The following is a 23,392-nucleotide window of genomic DNA, read 5'->3' on the forward strand; positions in this document are numbered from 1 at the left end:
GTAACAGCAAACACATGACTACTTAAGCAACTTTCTGGAAAATAATTTAACCCCGAATATTGATTTAACAGTTAATTAATTGATGATATACAGTGAATATTTAAACTATTCCAATTGATATTTTGAGACCTTGTACTTTACCAAACAGAGACAAAGTGAGCGCTTCCTTAAGAAAAACTCAATTTCCCAGCATTCCACTGTAATAACGTGGCGCTGGTAATGACGAACACGTGACTTTAATGCATTTGCTGCAAAGTAGCTCTTGCAAGGAAACAAAGTAATCTTCAAAATAGTGTCCAGCACTAAGGTAAGATCAGATCTCCAGCACATATGACTCGATTACATTTAACAGCGTTTACTTTAATGCATTCTGCAGTATTTGAGCGCAGATGATACATGCTTTGTTTTGTTATATATTTGCACTACTTTTCACTTTCAGGAATCTACCTAATTTTATAAACGTTAACATTTCATGAAAATACCACAGTCCACTTTAATGTTAGAAACTATGCACCTGGAACAAGTTCATTACATATTACAGTGTGTGTGTATATTTGCATACACGAGCATTATAGATATGCATTTATAAATTACATAAACTATATTATTATATTAAATTATACACACACTCATAGTACTTTTAGTTATTCAGGGTTTCCTGGTAAAATCAATGGCCTTTTAAATAAATATTTTTTAAAATATTTAATTTTAATCTCCAAAAAAGTTTGAATTGTAAGATAAAATCTCGTTAATATTTCTAATTTCTTACAGTTTCATGCAGTTCTCAGTTTATATATCTCACAATTCTTACTTTTTTCTCAGATTTTTTCCCCATGATGGAAATTCCCTGAAACACTGATAACTTTGTAACATTGGCTCAATCGCTGGTCTGGGCTGTCTGGTATCAGCAGTAAACACGGATGGTCCCGGCGCCGCTCAGTGCTTGTGTGCAGCAGCTGCGTCTGTGTTTACTGCCCCTGGATGATCATAACGCTGGAGCTAATGCTGTTGCTCGCTGCTGTAAAATGAATACCGACTGATTTACTGTCATCACAAGCACACACTGCCATTGAGATTCAGCTTAGGAAGTATGTAAAGCTGCTGGGAGTTTATGTTAGAAGGATCTTGCAATGGGATTTGCAAGAATTTGCTATCATAAAAATACCTTGGTACATTATTTTAGTATATGATGTCCCATAATATTACTGTAGTGATGACAATACCATGTTATTTTGATATATAACATGGTACATGTGCCAAAAAACATTGTAGTACCATAGTACCGTTTTATTTATTTTGTTGTTGTTGTAAGGGATGGTACCGCCACTATACTATTTATTTAGTTATTTATTAAAATATATATATACACTAAAATAAAGGAGGAGGAATTCAATGGTCAAAGACAAAAAGGGGTTTTCAAGCCTCAGAACAATGTTTAATGCAGTTTTAAATTTAGAATGTGTCCTGCTTAATTTAATTTTTCCTGAGTATAATGAGAAAAAGTTAGAATTGCAAGATATAAATTTGATAAATTTGTGAGATAAGAAGGCACAAAAGTTGAATCATTAAAAGAGATGCATCAAATGTGCTTTCGATGTATATAAAATCACTTTTGTACAATTAATGCGATGCAGATATCAAAATGGGTTGTCTCGTCTTTGACCCATATATTTTATTTTTTAATAAATATAAACGTCATATATATATATATATATATATACGTGTGTGTGTGCGTGCGTGTGTGTGTTTTATAGGCTATTATTTTGTAGTGAGTATAATATGTACTGCCTGTACATATATGTGTGTGTGTGTTTTTATACTCACACACAAGGTTATCTTCGCAGTCACTCTGCTGGTTGTGTAGTGTACAGTAAGTGTCACCATGGCAACACAGTAAGTGGACCTTTGACCGTCGGGATTGAGGTGGAGCCATAATGATATCCAGCAGCACTGCTGTATGATTTATGAGCGCTGTGTGTCAGACGAGCGTTTGTGTATCAGGGACTCTGTCTGTGCTTTTACTCTGGCTATTTCTAAGGTATTTCTGTTACTTTTACGGCTTGTTGTGAACTACTTTCTTTTGTAAAGCTGTGGACTAACAAGCACCAGTCTTGCTTATGTTTTAGGCAGGTCAGGTAAATATGAAATATGTTTTATTTTAGATTGGTGAAGTGGTGTTGATGAGGTGGGAGCTAAAGTGTATGTATTTATGAAATTGATGTCATGTTTATAAGCTGAATTTATTTTATTTTTTTATAGTATTTTATATTTTCCACAGTATATTTCATACATGAAGATAAACCAGTATACTTGTAGTCTCACTAACCCCAAAACACTTTTAATGCACTAAAAGTTTTTTTTTTTTTTTGTGCAGTATTTTGTGTAAATAGTTTCAAACGTACATGACGCTCGTTCTGAGAAATTCACAACTGATTCAAACCGTTTTGTTTTGGGTGTCGGAACTGGTTTAAGCTTAAACTGGATTCTTTTCTTGATAGACTAGCTGTAACCATCCCATGATAAGACCCATCGCCATGACAACCTCAGCACCAATCAGATTCCGTGTCTTCTCTCTCAACTGCTGGTGAGTTTCCTTTAGCTAAAGAAATACATTATATACATAAATACATCATATTTAACTGATCTTACTGGGAATGTTTTATAGGATTTCAGCAAAACAAAACAAAAGCAAGGTCCTTTAGAACACATTATGATACTCCATTAGATAAAAATGTCCCTGTTTTTTTTTTTTTTATATTCTTATTTTATGTGATATTGTACTAAAGACAAGACAAATGTTTAAAATATTGTCAGAAAAAATACTTTAAATATTTTCTTAGCATGCTTTTTCTAAACATTGTTGATATTGCCAGGGTTATTATAGTTAATAAAACTAAAACCATAAAAAAACATCTTTATTAGTTAAAATAAAATCAGAAAAAACTAATAGTATCTCAATGAAACTAAAATAACACTGGATACTATTATACTTATATTATTCATAATAAATGTTTTTCATCGAAAAACAACATAAACAATTACTTAAACTATTGTATTTGGACATTTACTGTATGCTGCAGGAATTATATATATTATATATTGCATATGGAGTTATATATATTATATATTGCATATGGAGATTTGGTTTTCATTTCTTTCTGTCAAAATGCATTTTGTAAAATCTTTTTATTTTCTCTTAATTTCTAGTGAAAATCTTTGCACTGAAGTTATAGTATTAACCAATAATTTGCTATGAATTATCCATGAATGCAAGATAATAGTATAAAGGGGCGTATAAGCCAATGTAGTGTGTTGTGATTGTTTTAGGGGGATCCGATACCTCAGTAAGAACTGCAAAGAGCGGTTTGTGATGATCGGAGACCTGCTGAGTCAGGAACAGCTTGATATAGCGTTACTACAGGAGGTAAAACACATACACCTCCACACGTACAGATGTTTAAATACATTCTACATTCATAAAATATGGCTATTCGTATTATTTTGACTGTCACAGATATTCCACACATTGAGAGAAGCCTCAGTTTAAACGATTGAGAATCATTGAGTAACTGTTTGAACAAAATGCAAATATGTTTTTTTTAAATACAGGTTTGTACTGTAATATTGTCATGTGTTTCTGGGCCTGTTTGTTCCAGGTCTGGTGTGAGAAAGACTTTCTGTTTTTAAAGAACAAGCTTAGCAGCGTCTATCCGTTCTCCCATTATTTTAAAAGGTCAGTTATGATCTATAATGCATGAAAATGACACATAACCACATTTTTACTAAAGGTTCTTGAAATGCACAAACCGATATGAATAAGGACACAGATAAAGATGCATTTCTCATCTTCAGTGGATTTATTGGGAGCGGATTGGCCGTGTTTTCCAGACATCGAATCCATGATGCCTTTCTGTACAGATACTCATTAAATGGATATCCATACATGGTGAGTCACAAACATCATGCTCTTCTACTTAAATATAAAAATAAAGACAGGAAGAATAGCATTTAATTCAATAATGCAATTTAACACATGCCATGATTGTTTCCTGTACTAGTATGTATATATTTATATATATGTATATGCATATATTTCCTGTATATATTTAAAACATAGCACACTCTTAAATACCATATTGCTTTTATAAAATACGACTAATGATCAGTTCTTATATCAGGTTCAACATGGCGACTGGTTTGGTGGTAAAGCCGTCGGGAAGGTGTTGCTCAACATCAGTGGACTGAAGATTCATGTGTTTGTCACTCATGTAAGTTCATGCAAAATGCATATATCAGTGTTATTTATATTGTATTATAGTATTTGTTATTGTTTATTACATTTTCATTTATTTTAGTATTTATTCATATTATTTATTATGTTTAAATTAGTTTTTTTGTTTTGTGGTTTTTTTTCTTTTGAGCATTTTTATTAGTTTGTTCTTATTAGTTAATTATTCTTTTAAGCTTCTACTCTTGCGTTACAGCAGTTTCTTCTCTTTGCAGCTGCATGCAGAATATTGCAGAGAGAAAGACTCATATCTCCCGCACCGAGTGGTTCAAGCCTGGGAGCTGCAACAGTTCATAAGGTGCTAAACGTCTTCTATATTTAGCCATGGCTGCAGGTTTATTTTGAGCCTCATATAGGTTTTAATTGCTCAGTTCTTCAATAATAGCCTCTTTGCAAAACTGCATCAAATTGCAACAGATTCATAAAGCAGTTAGTGCCGCTCAACACTGAACCGGTCAGTGGTTTTGTTGGAAATATCTCACAACTCTTGACTTTTTTCTTGTAATATTGAGTTTATATCTCACAATTATGACTTTTTTTTTTTTTTCTCAGAACTGGCTTACATGTATAATGCTAACGACTGGCTGTCTTTTTCGATAAAGGCACACTAGTGCTGGAGCGGATGTGGTGATTCTGGGTGGAGATCTGAACATGCACCCGGACGATCTCGGAACCAGACTGCTGAGAAACTACACAGGACTTCAGGACAGCTTCAGTGAGACCGCTAACTTTGATGTTAGTACTGTAGCGTGATGCTGCCTGGATTCTCGTAATGACTGAGTGTGTGTAATGAAAAGGCACCATGCTTTCTAAATGAGGATTTATGACAGCTATCCTGTCGTTTATTTCAGGGATGTGAGGAGGGACACACTCATATATCTGAAAACCCATTCACAAACACAGATGGGCTTGTTCCATTTGGAGGAGGAGTCCGGATAGACTACATCCTGTTCAAGGTAAATATTAGATACTTGTTGGGTTTTCTAATATTTATTATTAAGTTGTGTTTTTCTAATGCTTATACTGTTGCTTATGCTCAAGTTTAGTCATTTAAACAAAAGTATCTCAGAAGTAAGTAGTATCCTACAGACAAGAATGACAAGAAACTTAAACAAATGAACATGTCAGATCTACTTCTCTTTAAACCGCTTTCTTTACCTCTATGCTCATGAATGAAACAGCACTGTTTTTCTGGCAGGGATCAGGGGAAGTGGATGTGAGCTGTGAGTATTTGTCCACCACTAAGGGTCCTGTTCCTGGACATCTGTTCCCTTACTCTGACCACGAGGCTCTCACAGCCGAGTTCCTGTTTACACCGACTACAAAGGGAAATGGGTGCTCAGAGAGACAATCTGGCTGTGTTTCAGGTATTTGCTCTTCAGTTTTGGGGGTCTTGGAATATTAAAAAATATTTTGATCAATTTTAATGAATAAAAGTATTGATTTCTTTAAAAAAAAATCTCACTGAACTCAAGCATTTAAATGTTAGTGTAAGGTTCTCCATTCTGTCACTTTGTTTCTTTCTCAGATAAGCTTCCTGAGCTGGTCAACACAGTCAATGAAGCTCGTACTGAAATAAAGGTGGGTCTTCACTGCGCTGAGCGCATGCGCCACACTGCAGCACGTACAGGTATTATGGGTCTTGTCCTGTTAGTGCTTGAGCTAGCAATCGCCGCTGTCCCGTTGTTTGCTCTGGGAACTGAACAGCCCTTTCCCAAAGCCTCTTTCTACCTGCTGGGGGCGCTGTGCTTTGCCGTCCTCCTCTCCACACTGATGCTGTATGTCTTCTACAGCATGGAGGTGAAGGCACTGCAAGGCACTGAGGACCAGATGAGACTGGCACTAAGTAGCTTTCAAGAACAGCTTAAGGAGTACCCCAAGGTTTTATCCTCGGACCATTTGCGAAATCCACTAGATAGCAAGGATTCCGTTCATTTGTAGCCTGATAGTAAACCAAATGTGACGTTTGGATGGAATTAGAACTTTTTATGGAATTATGAATTATGTCTTAACTGGACACTTACCTGGTTTTATTTACTGTGCAGCTTTTTCACATCGATATTGAGGATACTTATACCTGGGAGCAAAGAAACCAGAAAATATGACTAAGTTAGTAAAATCATTACTTGCATGACGGATCTACTTCACTTTACTTAATTATTTCATAATGGTTCTCAGCCAGGGTCACAGAATGACTTAAAATGATCTAAAATTATACATGTATGTTATTATTATTAAAGTAAATAAATATGGTTAATATACACATTAACATTGTTATTATTAATATTAATAATTCAAATGAATTATTTAGTTACTTAAATGAAAATGCTAACAATACATAATCTCAGGATGTAATCTGAAATCAGATTTGTTTCCCCTTATTTGAAGAGCATACAGTACAGTTTACACACACACACACACACAATTAATGTAATAGAGTGTTATATATAATTGGGGCCTTCAAATATCAAAACTCATAAAGGTTGAAAGCCACTGCTTTAGAAGAATGGACCAGTATGAATAGCACATGACAGCTTATAATCACTCGCTAATTGAATGTTCTTTTCTTTGCTAACGTTTGTAAATGGAGACCTGCTGGGCAGGTGTTTCTCTCTTTTATTTGTTAAATGTTTCCAATCATGAGTTTGTGATGTTTTGTGCATTTATTGTGATCTGGATGGCTAACGGTTAAGGTTATGTCCATGATAAGACCGTTTTGGGAAACCTCATATCTTCAGTTATTTTCAGTTACTGTTTGAGAAAGTCAAGCGGAGAAGAATAAAACCATAGTGTACTGTAACTACTATTAGATTGTTTGGTCAAACCACTCCATAACTGTGTATTTTCCTTTTGTTTAACCTGTCAACAACCTCATGACTCTCTAATGTAACAGTTTATTACATAACTGTACCTTTTATAAAAAGAATAAACAATCAGTTTTCATCAATAGTGTTTTTATTTGGTATTAATGTGATCTACTTGCCACAAGAGTGCAGTGTTAGTCAAGTATTATGAGAATCTTTAGAATGTTCATGATAGCTGTTATTACTCAAATGTAGAGTATGCTGTCAGTTGCTGCCTTTGGCAGATATTAGAACCAGTTCGGTTTTAGAAAATATTGTTTGACGTCCTTCTCAAAATGTACATCTATGAACATGGTAAACTAGTGATATTTGATAGAGACAGATATTTGTGTATAACTTATGTACTCCCAGTAAAATAGTTTTTTTTAATTGTGTGGTTATTTATTCTGACTTAAAAAGTACAAGAAGAGAAAGTGACCTCTCCTCTTTGTTCCTTCAGAATAGGACAAACCCAAAGACTTTCCCATTCGCCGTCTTAAAAGAGTATACGCTGTCAATTACTGTTGACATATTGTAACATTAATGATGATATATTGTGGAGCGGGACCTGCCCATGCAGATGACTCGGGTGCAGTTTTGTCATGGGTGTGGTAGGGTCTGCTGTCTGCACATGTGTTTTTACTAAAGCAGTCTGCTCTGCTGGTGAGTCCTCAGCAGTTGTGCTAATGCATGGCCTCAGGGCTGCCCTTAAAGGGTCTTTGTTCATAAGAAAACAGTGTCTTAAATTAATAGAAAGAAAAGCATGTTTTATACGATCTGCAGTGCTTGTGAAGCACTACAAGTACATGCTAAAAGCGAAATTGTACTTGAGAATTCATTTGGGGTTGCTCAGATTGCTCCAACCCTCTGTAGACACCCTTTCTGATGGGCAGTTCTCCTGCAACAACTGGATTGGCAGCCTTTCCCCTATAACTCATTTGAGGGAGTACTAGAGGGATAGTACAAAAATACATACAATTATAGGCCTATTGTATTGTATTCCTATTGTATAAAATAAAAATATATTAACAATTTAACTTTTTTTCAATTAAAAGCTGCTTTTGATGCAAAGCAGCTTTTTTTTCTGTCAAATAAATGTAAGATTTTTTGATACTGTGAAAAATGTAAGAAATTATAGTCATTTAATCAATTTAATTTGTAGAATATGGTAAAGCTGTAACCAAGTTGTTGTTGCCACATGCTTATGGTCATATTTATTGCACAATAAATTGCTATAAATCAGTGTTTTACCCTGATTTTGCTTATATGCAGTATTAAATACATGCATCATTTTATTGAGCTGTTTTAAATAAGAATGATACATGACAACAAAAATTTAAAAAAATTAGTTGATATTAATAATTTTAATAGAAATTAATATTTATTTTAATTGTATAACTTAATTAAAATGCTAAAATACCTTAGATGTAAACTGTAATCATATTTCTTTTGTCTCCTATAACTATTGTTTTTAATCTAACAATATGCATTTCTTTTGGAATAACTTCTGGAGTATATCATGTACTTGTCAAAACTTTACATACACCTTTCAGAATCTGCTAAATGTTAATTATTTTACCAAAATAAGAGGGATCATACAAAATGTATGTTATTGTTTATTTAGTACTGACCTGAATAAGATATTTCACATAAAAGATGCTTACATATAGTCCACAAGAGAAAATAATAGTTGGATTTTAAAAAAATGACCCCGTTCAAAAGTTTACATACTCTTGATTCTTAATACTGTGTTGTTACCTGAATGATCCAAAGCTGTGTTTTTTTGTTTAGTGATAGTTGTTCATGAGTCCCTTGTTTGTCCTGAACAGTTAAACTGCCCGCTGTGCTTCAGAAAAATCCTTCAGGGGCCACAAATTGGTTTTCCAGCATTTTTGTGTATTTGAACCCTTCCCAACATTGACTGTATGGTTTTGAGATCCAACTTTTCACACTGAGGACAACTAAGGGACTCATTTGCAACTATTACAGAAGAGTAAAACGCTCACTGATGCTCCAGAAGGAAAAAAAACATGCATTAAGTAATTCAAAAATAACTTTTTGAATTTGAAGACCAAGGTAAATTTTACTTAATTTGTCTTCTGGAAAACATGTAAGTATCTTCTGTAGCTTCTGAAGGGCAGTACTAAATGAAAAAATATGATATTTAGGCAAAACAAGAAAAATATGCACATCTTCATTCTGTTCAAAAGTTTTCACACCCCGGATCTTAGTGCATGATTTTTCCTTCTGGAGCATCAGTGAGCGTTTGAATCTTCTGTAATAGTTGCACATGAGTCCCTCAGTTGTCCTCAGTGTGAAAAGTTCACATTTTTATGTGAAATATCTTATTCAGGTCAGTACTAAATAAACAATAGCATACATTTTGCATGATCCCTCTTATTTTGGTAAAATAATTAACATTTTGCAGATTCTGAAAGGTGTATGTAAAGTTTTGACTTCAACTGTATATGCTTCATTATTATATTTATCTTAAAAACTATACATTTCCTTTTTTTTCATCTGATTTCATTATTTTTTGACCTCTTCAAGAGTGAGTGCTGCACCTTTTTGGTTGCACCTCCTCTTTCGTTGGTAGAGCACCTCTTTTCAGTAATTTTGTTTATCATTATTTAAAAAAAATTAAATTCACAGTTTCGGTCCTGGATGCTCGAAACAGCGCTCTGATTGGCTGCTTAATGTCAATATCACCTCGTTTTGTTATCGTTTATATAGGGACTATAGTGGAACTTTCTTGCGGAAGGTGCCACTTAATGAGCAACTTTAATGGAGAATTGTGTCTTTCGATATTTTATGATGTATGAAATGTGTAAAAGCAATAGGGCTCTTTAAGATGGTCTGTTTTGTGAATAAATACACCTGCGCGTCATACCTAACAACGCCCTTTCCATAATATTAAATTAAAAATTGGATCCTTTTAAAGTATATCTATTATCCTTATTAAAAGTGACGCTTTGTTCTATCATTAATGAGCTTTGTTGGTGTAATCAGGAGTGAGAGGAGCAGAAGAACAGGTGTTGAAAGGGCGTCATATGGACGTGAATAAGGGCAGGACCAGGTGAATCTCTCTGAGTCAAAGCCTGAATCAAACCCAGAGCAGCCAGGAGGAGCAGATAGTTGGAGCTTTACGAATTGGACCTCACCTGTCTCTGAAGTGGAGACAAAAGCCAAAATGATGCCCGAACCTTTAAAATCGGCTCTGTCCATCGGAGATGTGGAGGACACGTCTCTCGCGCTTCCGTCTGATCACGAGCTGAGATCCGCGCAGCAGCGAGTTCTGGAGCAGGTTTACACCATCAAGAGGAGCAAGTCCAGACATAGCAACAAAAGCCTGTCTGGACTCACTTCCCCCACGAGTGAGTGCACTTCAGCTGATAACACACGGCTTTTAAACGGAATCAGCATGTTTTGTTTTTTACATTGGATATGGGAATACCATGGTAGGCTTTTCATCTTCACTGGACTTCATTTTCAGAAGCGGTCCATGGTATTGCCATATTCTTTCTGTCATACTTCATGGTCAAATCGTGGTAGTTTACAGTTTACACTCACAAGGTAACACCATGGAACCCTTAGCGGGATTGTTGACTCGGTTATGTCGGTATGTAGGCTACATGCGAAACTGCTGAAAGGTGTTTTTAGTTTTAGCTAGGGTACCATAAGTGATGTCCTGTTTTATGCATGTGCTCATACCTTACCATAGCATAATATATAAAGTAATATTTTCAAGTAAAATCTGCATAATTGTAGTATTTTTGGAGAGTGTTTTACTAAACAAATAGCCTCTTGATAAACAGCTCCTCATTATTTGTTTGCAGGTAGTCGGCTATATTTGCATATTCAAGGTTAAAATCCGGTCTCTTGATTTTTATTTTATTTTTGTCCCAAAAGAATTGAGGCAAGAAATGTTGAATTATTTGATGGAGTCAATAGAGAGGATATTTAATAGTGTAAGTCAGCACTTTCTATTTCTAAAAAAAAAAAATCACTTTCATTTTAAACAAAGGTATTTGGTTTCATTCAGTCGTGTTATGTAATGTATTTGCCTTTATAAAACTAGTCAGTCATCATATTTAATAATTTCCTTGACTTGAATAAAACCAGTGGATTTCGAAGTAAATTATACATGTTAAAAATGCATTATTATTATTTAGTCATTTAGCAGATGCTTTTATCCAAAGCGACTTACACACGAGGACAACAGAAGCAATCAATTGTAGTATTAAAACAACTAAAAACAGATCCAAAACTACAAGCTAAAACTTTATAAATACTACCTATTCACATTTAAAAAATAAAGAAATTAAATAAAAATGACAAATGCATACAACAAAATTTCAAAACGTAACATTTAAATAAAAAACAAAAAATAAAGCTAAAAAATTCTAAATATTAAAGAACAAAAGGCGAGTATAATAATGATTCTAACATAACACTAAGCCAAACACCAAAAAAACAACAACTATATATATGTATATACAACCACACACACACACACATATATATATATATATATATATATATATATATATACACATTTATAAATTCAATATATATATATATATAATTTCATTTCCATTTAGTTTGTTGAAGTATTAAAATAACTCAAATAAAACTAAAACTTAATTAAAAACCAATACAGACATAATAAATTAAGACATTATTTATCTAAAATTAAAATAGATAACAAATACAAATCACAACAGTATAGTTTATAAGTAATCCTAAGAAATAACACTGCCAAACATAACTTAATTACACAGTAAGTAATGGTTATAGCGCAGACACTGACAAGATACGCGAGACGAATGAATGCATTGATAGTCCATGATTTCTAATATAAACTCTAATTGTTAATGGATAAACCACTAGCCCATTCAATACTGTAAAATGTGAAAATGTGCACTTTCTTTTTCTTTGGTTATAGACCACAGAAGTACCAGCCAAGTGTTAGCCTCTGTAAAATACGTATCTTACTGTGTTACAGGTGGATAGTTGTTGGAAGTTTTAATTTTTTTTTCATAATTCAAAATGTCCTTGAATGCATAATTTATTTGTCGTTTGTCATAATTCAATTGCAGGCCCTGAAAGTGACGGCGTGTTTTACGACTTCAAGTTTTCTCCCAGTGCGTCTCTCAGCGGACCCTCGTTCAGCACAGGAGGAGCCATGGCAAATGGGGTAAATGTCATCAATTATGTATATATAAACGTTTATTTGTACCATATGCACTCTGCATGTGTTCGCACATATGTCTTTGTACATCATCAGGTGTGTGTAAATTAATTCAGCATCTCAGTTTCCCACGGTTGGGTGGGTAAAGTACATTTTTTCATTATTCACTCAGTCGAACAATTCCCACTGAGTCATCTTTCAGGATAACAATAGAAACATGTGAAATGTCAAACGGTCTTTAGCTTGTAACTAATAAACTGGTTACACGTGCATTTTTCTGAATTCGAAATGCTATTCTTATAAAAACAACAATAGTTACAACGACATGAGAGCGGAAAAACAATCCATCAAAGACGCCAGTGGATGGAAAGCAGTTACTACCTTCACCTAATTTTGCATATTAGTCTGTAATGTATCCATATAGTCCTATATGTTCACTAATATACTACTTGCATTAAAAAAAAAAAATTATTTGCACCTTGTTCACTTTCTCTAGATAGAGTTATGCAAGAAATAAAGGAAAAAGGCTAAATGAAACCACTCCTCTCCTTCACTTTGTATGACTCATCCTAGCGTTGTATTAACAAACGGCCTGCTTTCTTGGTATTCTGCCAACCCTTCTTTACATTTGGGTGTATCTGCTGGAATCTTAATGCCGTCTGTGTTTTAAATGGCCTGTCTGGCTTCCGTGGAGTGTCTAATCCTGCTGCATTTTGTTTTTAAGTGCATAAAACCTTGTTTTGACATTCTGCAAAAACAGTTTTGTTATTGAATTTTTCACGGACATACTTGTATACAAATCATTCAGTTATTTTCTAACAAACGGCACACTGTTGCTTCATAGTTTGACTAGACGTAGAGCTACTTTTCTTGCATATTAATCCATGGACGTGCCCATAGTTATACTTTCGGCTAACACTCTTGTTCAGGCAAAACAGTGGCATTAAATTAAAATGATGGGTTTAGAGTCGTTTTCAGTAAGTAAGATAAGATTAGGACTAAAGTATACACAGGCTAATAATACTAGCTAAAATGCTTTATTTTATGCATTATTTATTTATTTGCATTTAGATTTTTTAAAATGACAAATTATAATATCAGCATGAAAATTGGAGTGAAAAATGTACTTGTTTCTTTGTCTTAACGATAAAATGTTTAGGTTCTCTAAGTGTATAAGTTCAGGCCTATAAGTGTTTTCAGTGTATAGTTGCAGGATCAAGACTAAAGAATACAAAGCCTGATGGCACTAGTTAAAATGGTTTTCCATTTAATTATATATAAAAAAAATATATGTATTTTGCATTTAGATTTTTTTATGCCAAATTATGATATCAGCATAAGTGAAAAGGTTACTTGTTTCTGTGTCCAGGCTATGCAAAGGCAAGGCTTTATGCGCCAGTCCACCAACTCCCGCAACTTCACCGGTCAGCGGGTGACCAGTGGCTCCGGCAAGTTCGATCAGTCCTTCTATAGCACTACCGGCGTTCTCCCTACCCAAACCCAGACCAATAACCAACTGTACATCTACAACTCCACACGCAGTGCTCCAGACCTTGGCTTCCATTATAATTCCGCCGGCGCCGCCACCAATCTACGCACCCAAAGCAACCGACAGACCCTCACCAGGGTGCCAAACTCTCAACCTGCCCAGGCTTACGGAAACGGCAATGTGCCCAGAATGCCTAACAGCAATCAAGCCAGCACCAGGCAACAGACCGTCAGACACCCGTCTTCCCTGCAGTCCAACGGAGAGTCCAGGTTGTCCATGATCAGGACCGGGCAGTCCAAGAACATCTCTGGGTGAGTCTTGTAGTGTTACAATTATGATGTGATGATCTGTGACCGGTCTCTCACTCACTCGTTTGTCGATAGGATGAATGCAGAGAAGCTTATGGACGATATGGCGATGCAAGAGGCGGTCGACTATCTGTACAGCACGGATGAGAGCTACCAGCTGCGTGGAGCTGCTTACATCCAGCACAGCACCCACACCGATGACAAGGCCAAGAAAGAGGTCTGGACCATAAACTACCATGGCTTTACCGTGTTTTTAGACACATACTATAGAAATGGTGTTTTTTGGATATTTATCGTGGTATTGATATGGTATTCCTTTAAATATATTTGATCACCATATCAATACCATAGTATTAGAATTACAGTATATACCAAAGTACCATCTAATAACATCATGGTATTTCTGTAGTATATTTTTATGAGAATACCATGGTACAGTATCTTTGGATTGACAAAAAAGTACCTGGTTACAAAACGTATTTCCATTGTATATTTTTATGATGGTACTGTTTCTATGGATTGCCAAAAAAGTAACCATGGTATTATAAAAACTCCAAAACGTACTCTGGTATTGCCATATTTTTAAGCATGTATTATAGAAGGCATGTTTTTTGGACATTTACCATGGTATCAACATGGTATACTTTGCAATTCAATTTTGAATTGAATACCTTTGTAGTGAATGAATGTTCACTACAAATGCAAAGTACCATCATACTACTACCATCTGATGGTGTTACCATGATGGATGTTGCCATAGTATATTTTTATGAAAATACCATAGTAAAACTATGGTACTTTGAAATATGCCATGGTTTTCATAGGATATTCCACGGTACTTCCAAGAATACCATGGTACTCCTGTGGTAGTGTAATGTGGTACCATGGTAATATCAAGTTATATAGACAGGTACCATGTTTATACCATGGCATTTTATTGAAATTTTTTTTTTTAATTATTTATTTGTATAATTTAATTTTAATTGTAGTTTAAGTAATTTTGTTGTATGCTTTTGTCTCTTTTTATAATTTAATAAAAAGAGGGGTTGCACCATCTCACTGAGTGTGTCCTGCGTCACAGGTGCTGACCCTGAAGGGCATTCCTCCGCTGGTCAACCTGCTGAACAGCCCCAGTCCTCAGGTCCAGGAGACGGTGGCCGCTGCTCTGAGGAATGTGGTCTTCAAAAACCAGGCCAACAAAGAGGAAGTGCAGCGCTCCGGAGGAATCACACAGGCTGCGCAGCTGCTCGGCAATACCAACTCTGGGACACAGAAACACCTGACAGGTGGCCGCCCATCTATGTTGGCGTCACACACACACACACACACACACACACACACACACACACAGGAATATGTCAACACAACCATTCAAAGCACATGACAGGATACTAGACCACAATACTGTATGCGTGTCCTCCACTTAAAATATGACAGTTAATTATATGATGGTTTTTAGGTCAGTTTTTATAAGTTTTAATGGTGCATAAGTCGTTTTTTATTTAGCTTTTGTTTGCAATTTAATATTCTCCTGCTGAAAATGTAGCATTGCATTACAGGAATAAATTACATTTTAAAGTAGGCTATATTTAAATAGTACGCAGTTATTTAAAATTATAACATTATTTCACAATATTACTGCATTTTTTGATTAAATAAGTGCAGCCATAGTGAGCAAAAGAGACTGTCACAAACATTTAAAATCTTACAGCTGAAAATTGTAATAATATTTCACAATATAACAGTTTTTACTATATTTTGAATCAAATAAATGCAGCCTTGGTGAACATAAGAGATGTCTTTCAAAAACTGTAGAACCCTACATTTTTAAACAGTAGTTTTTTGCATCTCTTGCATCTTTGTATCAGTCTGATCTGTGTTGGTTTTCTGTGGCTGTAGGTCTCCTGTGGAACCTCTCCTCTGCCGATAACCTTAAGCCGGATCTGCTCCGCATAGCCCTGCCAGCTCTCACCGAGAAAGTCATAGAGCCGTTTTCAACAAGTACAGACGACAACTCCAACACCAGCCTGGCACCAGAGGTCTTCTACAACGCCACGGCATGCCTTCGGTAACATCACACACACTGCATTCTCTTCTCACTGCTGTATGCGATGTAAACAAGGCAAACGTCAGTACTGACTCCATGTATAATAGTTCTATTGTTGCTGGAGCCTGTATCTGAGGATATATTTTCACTAGTAAGCTGTTCAAATATTTGATCTGGATTCGTATTGACTTTGGCACACCTACAGACCACCTAGAGTTCGAAAGCTGGTGGAAACAAAACTGTAAATCACTTTCTGGATTTGGCAAGCTCTAAATTGTTTGCTGGCATTATGTACAGTACCTTTTAGGCGCACTTTTTTTTTTTTTTTGATTTTGGGCTATTTTGTTTCTATAACATGTCTTTTTTCAGACAAGTGGAAAGAACACATTAAAAAAAACTCTTTTTTTTCACACATTTCAGTTACAATACATCTTTAAAGGCTGTCTTAATGGCTACTTCAGCAGCACTTAGAAACAACTTTACAATCTTATTCCTGTTTTATATTCTGCAGGTTTTTAGAAGGGTTTGTTAATGTATAATTCACCTTTTATTTATTTATTTATTTTTTGGCTGTTGACAGTATTTTCTGATTTAATGAGGAACAAACAAAGACATATCCAAAATATCCATAACACCTTTAACTCTAATATGCCAACATTTTAACCTGGTTTTAGTGTTCAGATTTCTATGGTGGAAATGTATGCAAATGAGTGTATATTTAATTAGAGAATGCCTCATACTTATATTTAAACTTAACATTTCAGCAATTGTATATTTGTAATATATAGTAATTTTTATTAATAACATATATTATTAATACACAACATTTGTGTGATTTAACTGTGATTAATCAAGTATAGTGATATCCATTAGGTAACATTTTTACAAAATGTTTTTACTCACCATCCACCTTTTCCACAAGTTTCTATCTTCTGTTGAACACAAAAGGAGATATTTTAAAGAATGTTGGTAACCAAATATTTGACGGTAGCCATTAACTTCCATAATAAGTTCTCCATACTATGGAAGTCAATAGCTGCCGTCAACTGGTTGCCAACATTCTTCAAAACACTATTTTTGGTGCAGAAGAAAGAACCTCATTCAGGTTTGGAACAACTTAAGGGTGAAAATAATGACAAGACTTTCATTTTTGAGTGACCTGTCCCTTTACGTTTTTGGACCATCAGAAATGTAAAGTTGATCATTTCACGTGTCAATCATAATCATAAGTTATTTCCTGTGTAAGTGGGAGGTTCTTGGCCAGAATGAGCTGCAGTGTTGAACTAGCTGTGCGATATTGACATAAAGCGTATTTACATGACTGTACTGTAAAGGTGGCGGTAAAATAATTGGACACAATTTTTAAAGGCTCAGATTATCATATTAGCGTATAAACATTGTAACAATCTGTCTTCAGATTGTTTGATCCTTTTGTGAATTCTGAGATCAAGTTGAAGACAAAACATAACATGACTGTTTCTGCTGTGTGTCAACAGCAACCTAAGCTCCTCCAAACCGGTGAACCGACAAACCATGCGCAACTGCAAAGGCCTCATCGACTCGCTCATGCGCTACACGGAGAACTGCGTAAAAGCTGGGACGCCTGACGACACGGTAAGCGTCTGGTGATTATATGTGCTACTGAAAACCTGGAAATGTTAAGGAATTGTTTTACAGACCTAGAAAAGCATTAGAGTCAAATTTGACCATTTGTGAGCAAATCCATCTGTTGCCTTGCTTAAACTTCAGCATTATGGTCTGAATTTTTCTATTACGAGTCAGTCGGAATCAAACGATCTTTTAAAGAGTGTAATTAAAATAGGAAAAGTCAAAAAGTGTGGGAACCTTAATCGTGCAGTAAAAGAGTTTTAAGATGGCATGAGATGTCAAGGTTTTTTTTTTTATAGTCTGGGTGGGGAATGTTGGTGTGGCATCTGTGATTTAACGGTGTTTTTAGTAAGTTATTATGTAGTGATGCCCGAAACGTTAAAACTCCCTGAAGGAAAGCGTGTATGAACATAAGACGTTTCCAGCAGCTAAACTCATGCAGTCAAATTCTATTGTTGTGGTTAGAAAAAATGCTGCATTACTCACATTTAATTGACGGCCAGATTTGATCAGAACCTCATGAGCATGTGTCAACATCTGCTTTCTGTTTCGCTGGTTATGCAAATAATCAGTGCATGTCAATTTCCTAATCACACATTGTTACACGGCCGCTTAGAACAAACTTGCACGTACTTAAAAATCTGGTTACAAAGAAAATGCACATGATCTTTGTATATCAGTAAGAGAGACTTTCAATTTTTAAATCCCAATTTATGTTTTAAATAAATATTGTATATATATATATATATATATATATCGAGTATCACAATAAAAAATTTAATTGAAAAATTTTGACATTCTCTTTTGCTTTAAAGTGTTCATTTTATTTGCTGTTCCCTCTTTTAAATATTTGAATTGCTTTCTAGATTTTTGCCATTTACTTAAATAGTCCTGTGGTGTGGCAAATGGAATTTTAAAAACAAATATTGCATGTAATACCCTAATTAATGCATAATAACTACAGTATACAATAGCAATAGAAATGCTGATTAAAATAAAAGAGTAAAACACACCACAGGATGCTACTTTTGCTGCTTATTTTAATATCGACATTTTTACATTTTTGTCATAATATTGGTTATTTGTGTTCTTGTTTTCCAGTCTTTGGAGAACTGCGTCTGCATTCTGCACAACCTCACCTACCAGCTGGAGGCCGAGATGCCGTCTCTCTTCACTAAAATAAACACGCTGGCCAGTGTCTCTCGCAATCGCTCCAGCTCTTCAGACACCAGTCCAATCAACTGCTTCAGCTCCCAGAGCCAAAAACTGCAGCAGGAGGTTTGTGATTTTATGCCTCATTAAAGCTTGCACTTCACAGTGTGATTGCCTTCTTAATATTTCAGTGAAACTGTAAGGTACTTCAAATAACCATTATAATTATTGTTATGAGATATTACCATTATTAGTTTGCCAAAAGCATTGCATTACTATGGATGCTAGCTTTATTCACCTTGTCCTGTTTGGTTGTGTTGCAGAGCAGTTTTGATTATCCAGTGATGGAGGACAACAATCCTAAAGGTGCCGGCTGGCTCTTCCACTCCAGAGCCCTGCAGATGTACCTCAATCTGTTGAGCTCCAGTGAAAGAGACGCCACACTTGAGGCCAGCTGTGGAGCGCTGCAGAACCTCACAGCCAGTGATAGCGCAGTAAGTCATCGATCAGTTTGTTTTAGCATGCACCTGTTCATAGGTTGGATGCAGAGAAAATCAGGGATTCTACTATATTTAAAAAAAAAAATGCTTTATATTATAAACATTGTTTATTTTATTTTATTTATAGCATACACCTGTTCATGGGTTGGACATAAAACATAAAATCAAGGATTTTTATTTTATTGTATTGTGGTATTTAATTAAATAATAATGTTTTATATATTAAGAACTGTTTAATTTTATTTATTTATTTTATAGAATGCACCTGCTTACGGTTTGTATTTTAAAAATCAAGTAAATTTCAAATGATAATGGTTAACTTATTAAGCTTCATTTTTTTTGCACGCATCTATCTGTTCATGGGTTGGACGCAGAGAAAAACAAGGATTTTGTTTTATTATGATAATTATTTTGATGAAATAATGTTTTATATATTTTAAGCATTGTTTATTTTTTTAATTATTTTTCCATGCACCTGTTCATAGGTTGATCTCAAAGAAAAACCAAGTATATTATTTTATTGTATTGTAATATATATACTTAATAATGTTTTACATATTTATAATATTAAAAAATTTTAAGAATTTTTATTTTATTTTAGAGTCCACCTGTTCACGGCATGTATAAAAGTACAGTGTGCGTCTTTTAATGAGTTGGATTCAAACATTTGATTTCATTTTATTATGATAATTATTATGATTAAACAATATTTTATAAATGAACCATCATTTAATTTCATTGGGAAAATTCCAGATAAATCTATGTGCCCCCTCTCTTATTTTGTAGGTATCGAATACATTGAGTAATATAATCCAGAAGCTCAACGGTCTTAGAATCATCAGTCCGTTGTTGCAGTCGTCCAATGCTGCTCTACAGAACAGCGCAGTCGCACTGCTCGGGAATCTGTCCAGATCCACACCTACAAACAAAACCACGGGTAAGCGAATGTGTGCCATCGCTCAAGGAGAAGACAGCTTAACATTGACGGGTTATTGTTTGAAGGAGTTGCATCACGGTTGACGGTCTGTGAGGTTCTATGTTTTGAATGCTTGTTTTTGATTGTTGCCGTTTTTGTCTCTATGCGTGATTATTGCCCGATGGTGTCATTATGTTGTGTTCTGTAATTGTGTCTGCTTTAGTATTGTTTTTGACCCAGTGTTGTGTTATTATCTGGTGTTTTTGATGTAGCGTGTGTTCTGATGAATGTTTTTTGTTGGTGAAGCTCGGCAGACTCTCCCGTACCTGTTCAGCTTCCTGAACTCCAGGCTCATGAAGAGTGACTCCTCGCCCGAACACGACAGCGCCATGGCCTCAGCTCTTCACAGCGCACACACTCTGATGAAGGTCGACCCCGAGATCGGCAAGAGTGTGCTGAACAAGAGCCTGATCAACTCCCTCCAAAACATCAGTCTCGATCCGTGAGTGCGCACTTCCTAGTGTTCGTTCAGCTTAGTGAACAGGGTTATTCTTGATGAATCAGGCTACTTGAATTAAAATTGCAAAAGAAAATAAAAGACGTATATCCCCTTGTTTTGTATTTTTGTTGCTCTCTTTACTATGCACATTGCTCCAAAGAAAACCGAATAATAAAGAACAAAAATAAAATAAAAAATAAGGCATTTTTAAGAATTGAGAATAACATTATTATGAGCAATATTTTAATTTTATATGCATTTTTTCAATGCCAAATGTTTGTCATTTCTTATAATATATCAGGGGTCTGCCAAAGTCCAGCACTGCAGCAGGAGTTCTTCTTCACAGTCTGTGGTCGGAAAAGAATACTCAAAGTTTGCTTAAAAAGGTAAGAATGCAAACATAAACAATATTTGCTAGAAAGATTTTGCTAATACAAATAAAAATACTTAATAAAGTTCTTCAGTGGTGCATTGCAGCAGAGAATCCAAATCAAGAACAATTTCTCACTATATGTTTTGTGAGCTGCTATATGGTTTTTTGTTAATGTAAAAGGCCCTTGGTGCTTCAATATAGGTTCATCAGATTGGTGTTTTGGTTTATTGATTTATTTATATAGTGCTTTATACAATACAGGATGTTTTAAGCAGCTTCACATTAATAAAAAGCAAAACAACAGTGTGCATGATGTAAAATTCCTCAGTTATGAAACAAACTCAATTTTGGCTATAAGCAGTGTTGATTCAGTTCAGTTCAATAATAGTGTCGATGCTGCAAAGTGCATTATTTTTTAAAAGACTGCAAGTCAGCTGAAAAATCAGCGGAAAATAGTGCCATTTTTTTTTTTTTATAATTAATTTTAATTCATTTAGAATTAAATTTATTGTATACTTATTGAGCAATATTTTATCTATTCCAATGACAGATTTTATTAATTTGTTTCCCAAATGTTTATCATTTCAGCTTTAATTAGTTCTACAGAAGATAATAGTGTAACAGTTCAGTTTAATAATAGTGTTAATGTTGATTAGTTAGTCTCTTGAACCACTTTAATGCGTTATAAGTTTTATATATAAAATTATAAGTTACTTTATAACTATTTTGAGCAATATTTTTATTTTTATTAAAATTAAAAAATAAATTTCAGCTTTAAAAAGACAGCACGTGGCATAATTCAGCTCCAGTCATTTAATGTTGATTCAATTCAGTTTAATAACTGTTGCTAAGTTAGTCAGTGCATTTAAAAAAAATAAGTGAATAAATCTTACTGAATATGAATTGTCTTTTCAACTCCAGCTGAGCAAGCCAAAGGCAACAGTAGCAAGAAAAACACGTTTTGATATCTTTATTTTAGGTATAGATATATAAAAACAGTTTTTCCTCCAAAATAGACTGGTGATTTAACACAAAGTCAGTGTAAATATCTGAGTATCAGATGTCTCATTCCTGAGGCTTCTTGTGGGAAATTATTGTGTGTAGTTTAGTGGGCGGTTGAGGATTTTGGGTGTGGTGCGGAGAGCTAGCTGTGAGGGGTGTGTGTGAGTGCTTACGGGTGAAAACCAACCACACCGACCCTGCCGTCACAGCTTTGTTTGTGTGTCTAGATGACCTGAAGAATCCAGTGGTTTCACTCAGTGATCAGACTCATATAATGTCATTCTAGTCGTTTTATATAAACACAATTCTGGTGTGAGGTCATGTTTACTTCTATTTAATATTGATTTGTGTTATAATGTTCACTAACCTGTGTGTTTGTGTGTTCATCTTGCAGCAAGGCATGGATAAGAAGTTATTTGTGAATGACAAAACGGCGGCAGCTTTCAAATCTCTTCAGGTGATTGACTAAGAAGCACTTTACAAACAAACTGCATTTTAATTGCATTGCATTTTAATTTTGGTTAAGTATTGTGGAAGAAACTGTAAGAATGAGCTTTTATTTCTTTTGGGGCAGTAGACGCTTTTTGTAACAATGCATAACAAATGCAATAACAAAAACGTGATTTTCGTTTTCTATGACTTGAAACCCTAGTATTGTCATTCAGTTAAGAGGATTTTATATGCCTTTGTTTGTCTTTATAATATGTTCTAAAATGCAAATGATTTGATGAGAGTATTACAGGTTGTCTGTGCAAGATATTATATAGTATACTGTATGATATATTATATATCAGACAATATAGATATGTATGTATGTATGTCAGTTAGTCAACGAGCTATAGGAATAATTCTAGGAAGTTTCTTTCCTTATTTTTTTCATCATTACAAATATTTTGGCTGTTGCGTTAAGGGTGTGGATCAGTTTGGATGTTTCAGCTCACAGCGACTTCAAGCAAAGTTTCAATAAAGTTTTCAACAGCACTAGTCTGTGTCACACTTTACTGTTAAATACTTTTTCAAAATCACTGTATTATGCATGCAAAAGAAGAGAAAAACACTGGGGCATACTAAAGCAAATGCTTAGTCTAAAAACTAATTTATTCTAACATATATACTTCATGATAATGTTTTGTAAACATTTACAATCATGCTTGGAATTCTCTGAAAATGTATGCA

At 34.7% G+C, this 23,392-nt stretch overlaps 2 protein-coding genes across 3 annotated transcripts; both read left to right on the plus strand.

Moving 5' to 3' along the window:
* Nucleotides 1-224: 224 nt before the first annotated feature.
* On the plus strand, nt 225-7,233 carry LOC306879339 (sphingomyelin phosphodiesterase 2-like). 2 transcript variants are annotated; one of them, XM_079432186.1, is made up of 11 exons: nt 225-307; nt 2,499-2,584; nt 3,328-3,424; nt 3,657-3,733; nt 3,853-3,946; nt 4,179-4,268; nt 4,504-4,586; nt 4,891-5,023; nt 5,140-5,244; nt 5,487-5,655; nt 5,817-7,233. In XM_079432186.1, exons 2-11 carry the CDS (start codon nt 2,517-2,519, stop codon nt 6,227-6,229), a joined length of 1,329 nt encoding a protein of 442 aa, XP_079288312.1. In that variant the 5' UTR covers nt 225-307; nt 2,499-2,516; the 3' UTR covers nt 6,230-7,233. The 2 variants fall into 2 exon arrangements, with proteins under 2 accessions (XP_079288312.1, XP_079288311.1); XM_079432185.1 differs by lacking the exon at nt 225-307 and adding an exon at nt 1,987-2,038.
* Nucleotides 7,234-10,225: 2,992 nt separating this feature from the next.
* Nucleotides 10,226-23,198, plus strand: LOC306878847 (plakophilin-1-like). The gene is made up of 13 exons (XM_079431412.1): nt 10,226-10,505; nt 12,231-12,328; nt 13,692-14,122; nt 14,195-14,336; nt 15,201-15,405; nt 16,019-16,187; nt 17,663-17,780; nt 18,876-19,052; nt 19,250-19,420; nt 20,213-20,363; nt 20,649-20,844; nt 21,143-21,227; nt 22,611-23,198. Exons 1-13 carry the CDS (start codon nt 10,322-10,324, stop codon nt 22,683-22,685), a joined length of 2,202 nt encoding a protein of 733 aa, XP_079287538.1. The 5' UTR covers nt 10,226-10,321; the 3' UTR covers nt 22,686-23,198.
* Nucleotides 23,199-23,392: the final 194 nt, after the last annotated feature.

The sequence above is a fragment of the Barbus barbus genome (genome assembly GCF_936440315.1).
Source record: "Barbus barbus genome assembly, chromosome: 13".
NCBI lineage: Eukaryota > Metazoa > Chordata > Actinopteri > Cypriniformes > Cyprinidae > Barbus > Barbus barbus.

Coding starts and splice junctions, on each gene's coding strand:
- LOC306879339 (XM_079432186.1), top strand. CDS start 2,517: ATGATAAGACCCATCGCCATGACAACCTCAGCACCAATCAGATTCCGT. Junction 3,425..3,656: donor ATATAGCGTTACTACAGGAG/GTAAAACACATA, acceptor TGTTTGTTCCAG/GTCTGGTGTGAGAAAGACTT. Junction 3,734..3,852: donor TTCTCCCATTATTTTAAAAG/GTCAGTTATGAT, acceptor TCTCATCTTCAG/TGGATTTATTGGGAGCGGAT.
- LOC306878847 (XM_079431412.1), top strand. CDS start 10,322: ATGATGCCCGAACCTTTAAAATCGGCTCTGTCCATCGGAGATGTGGAG. Junction 14,123..14,194: donor CAGTCCAAGAACATCTCTGG/GTGAGTCTTGTA, acceptor GTTTGTCGATAG/GATGAATGCAGAGAAGCTTA. Junction 19,421..20,212: donor TCACAGCCAGTGATAGCGCA/GTAAGTCATCGA, acceptor CTTATTTTGTAG/GTATCGAATACATTGAGTAA.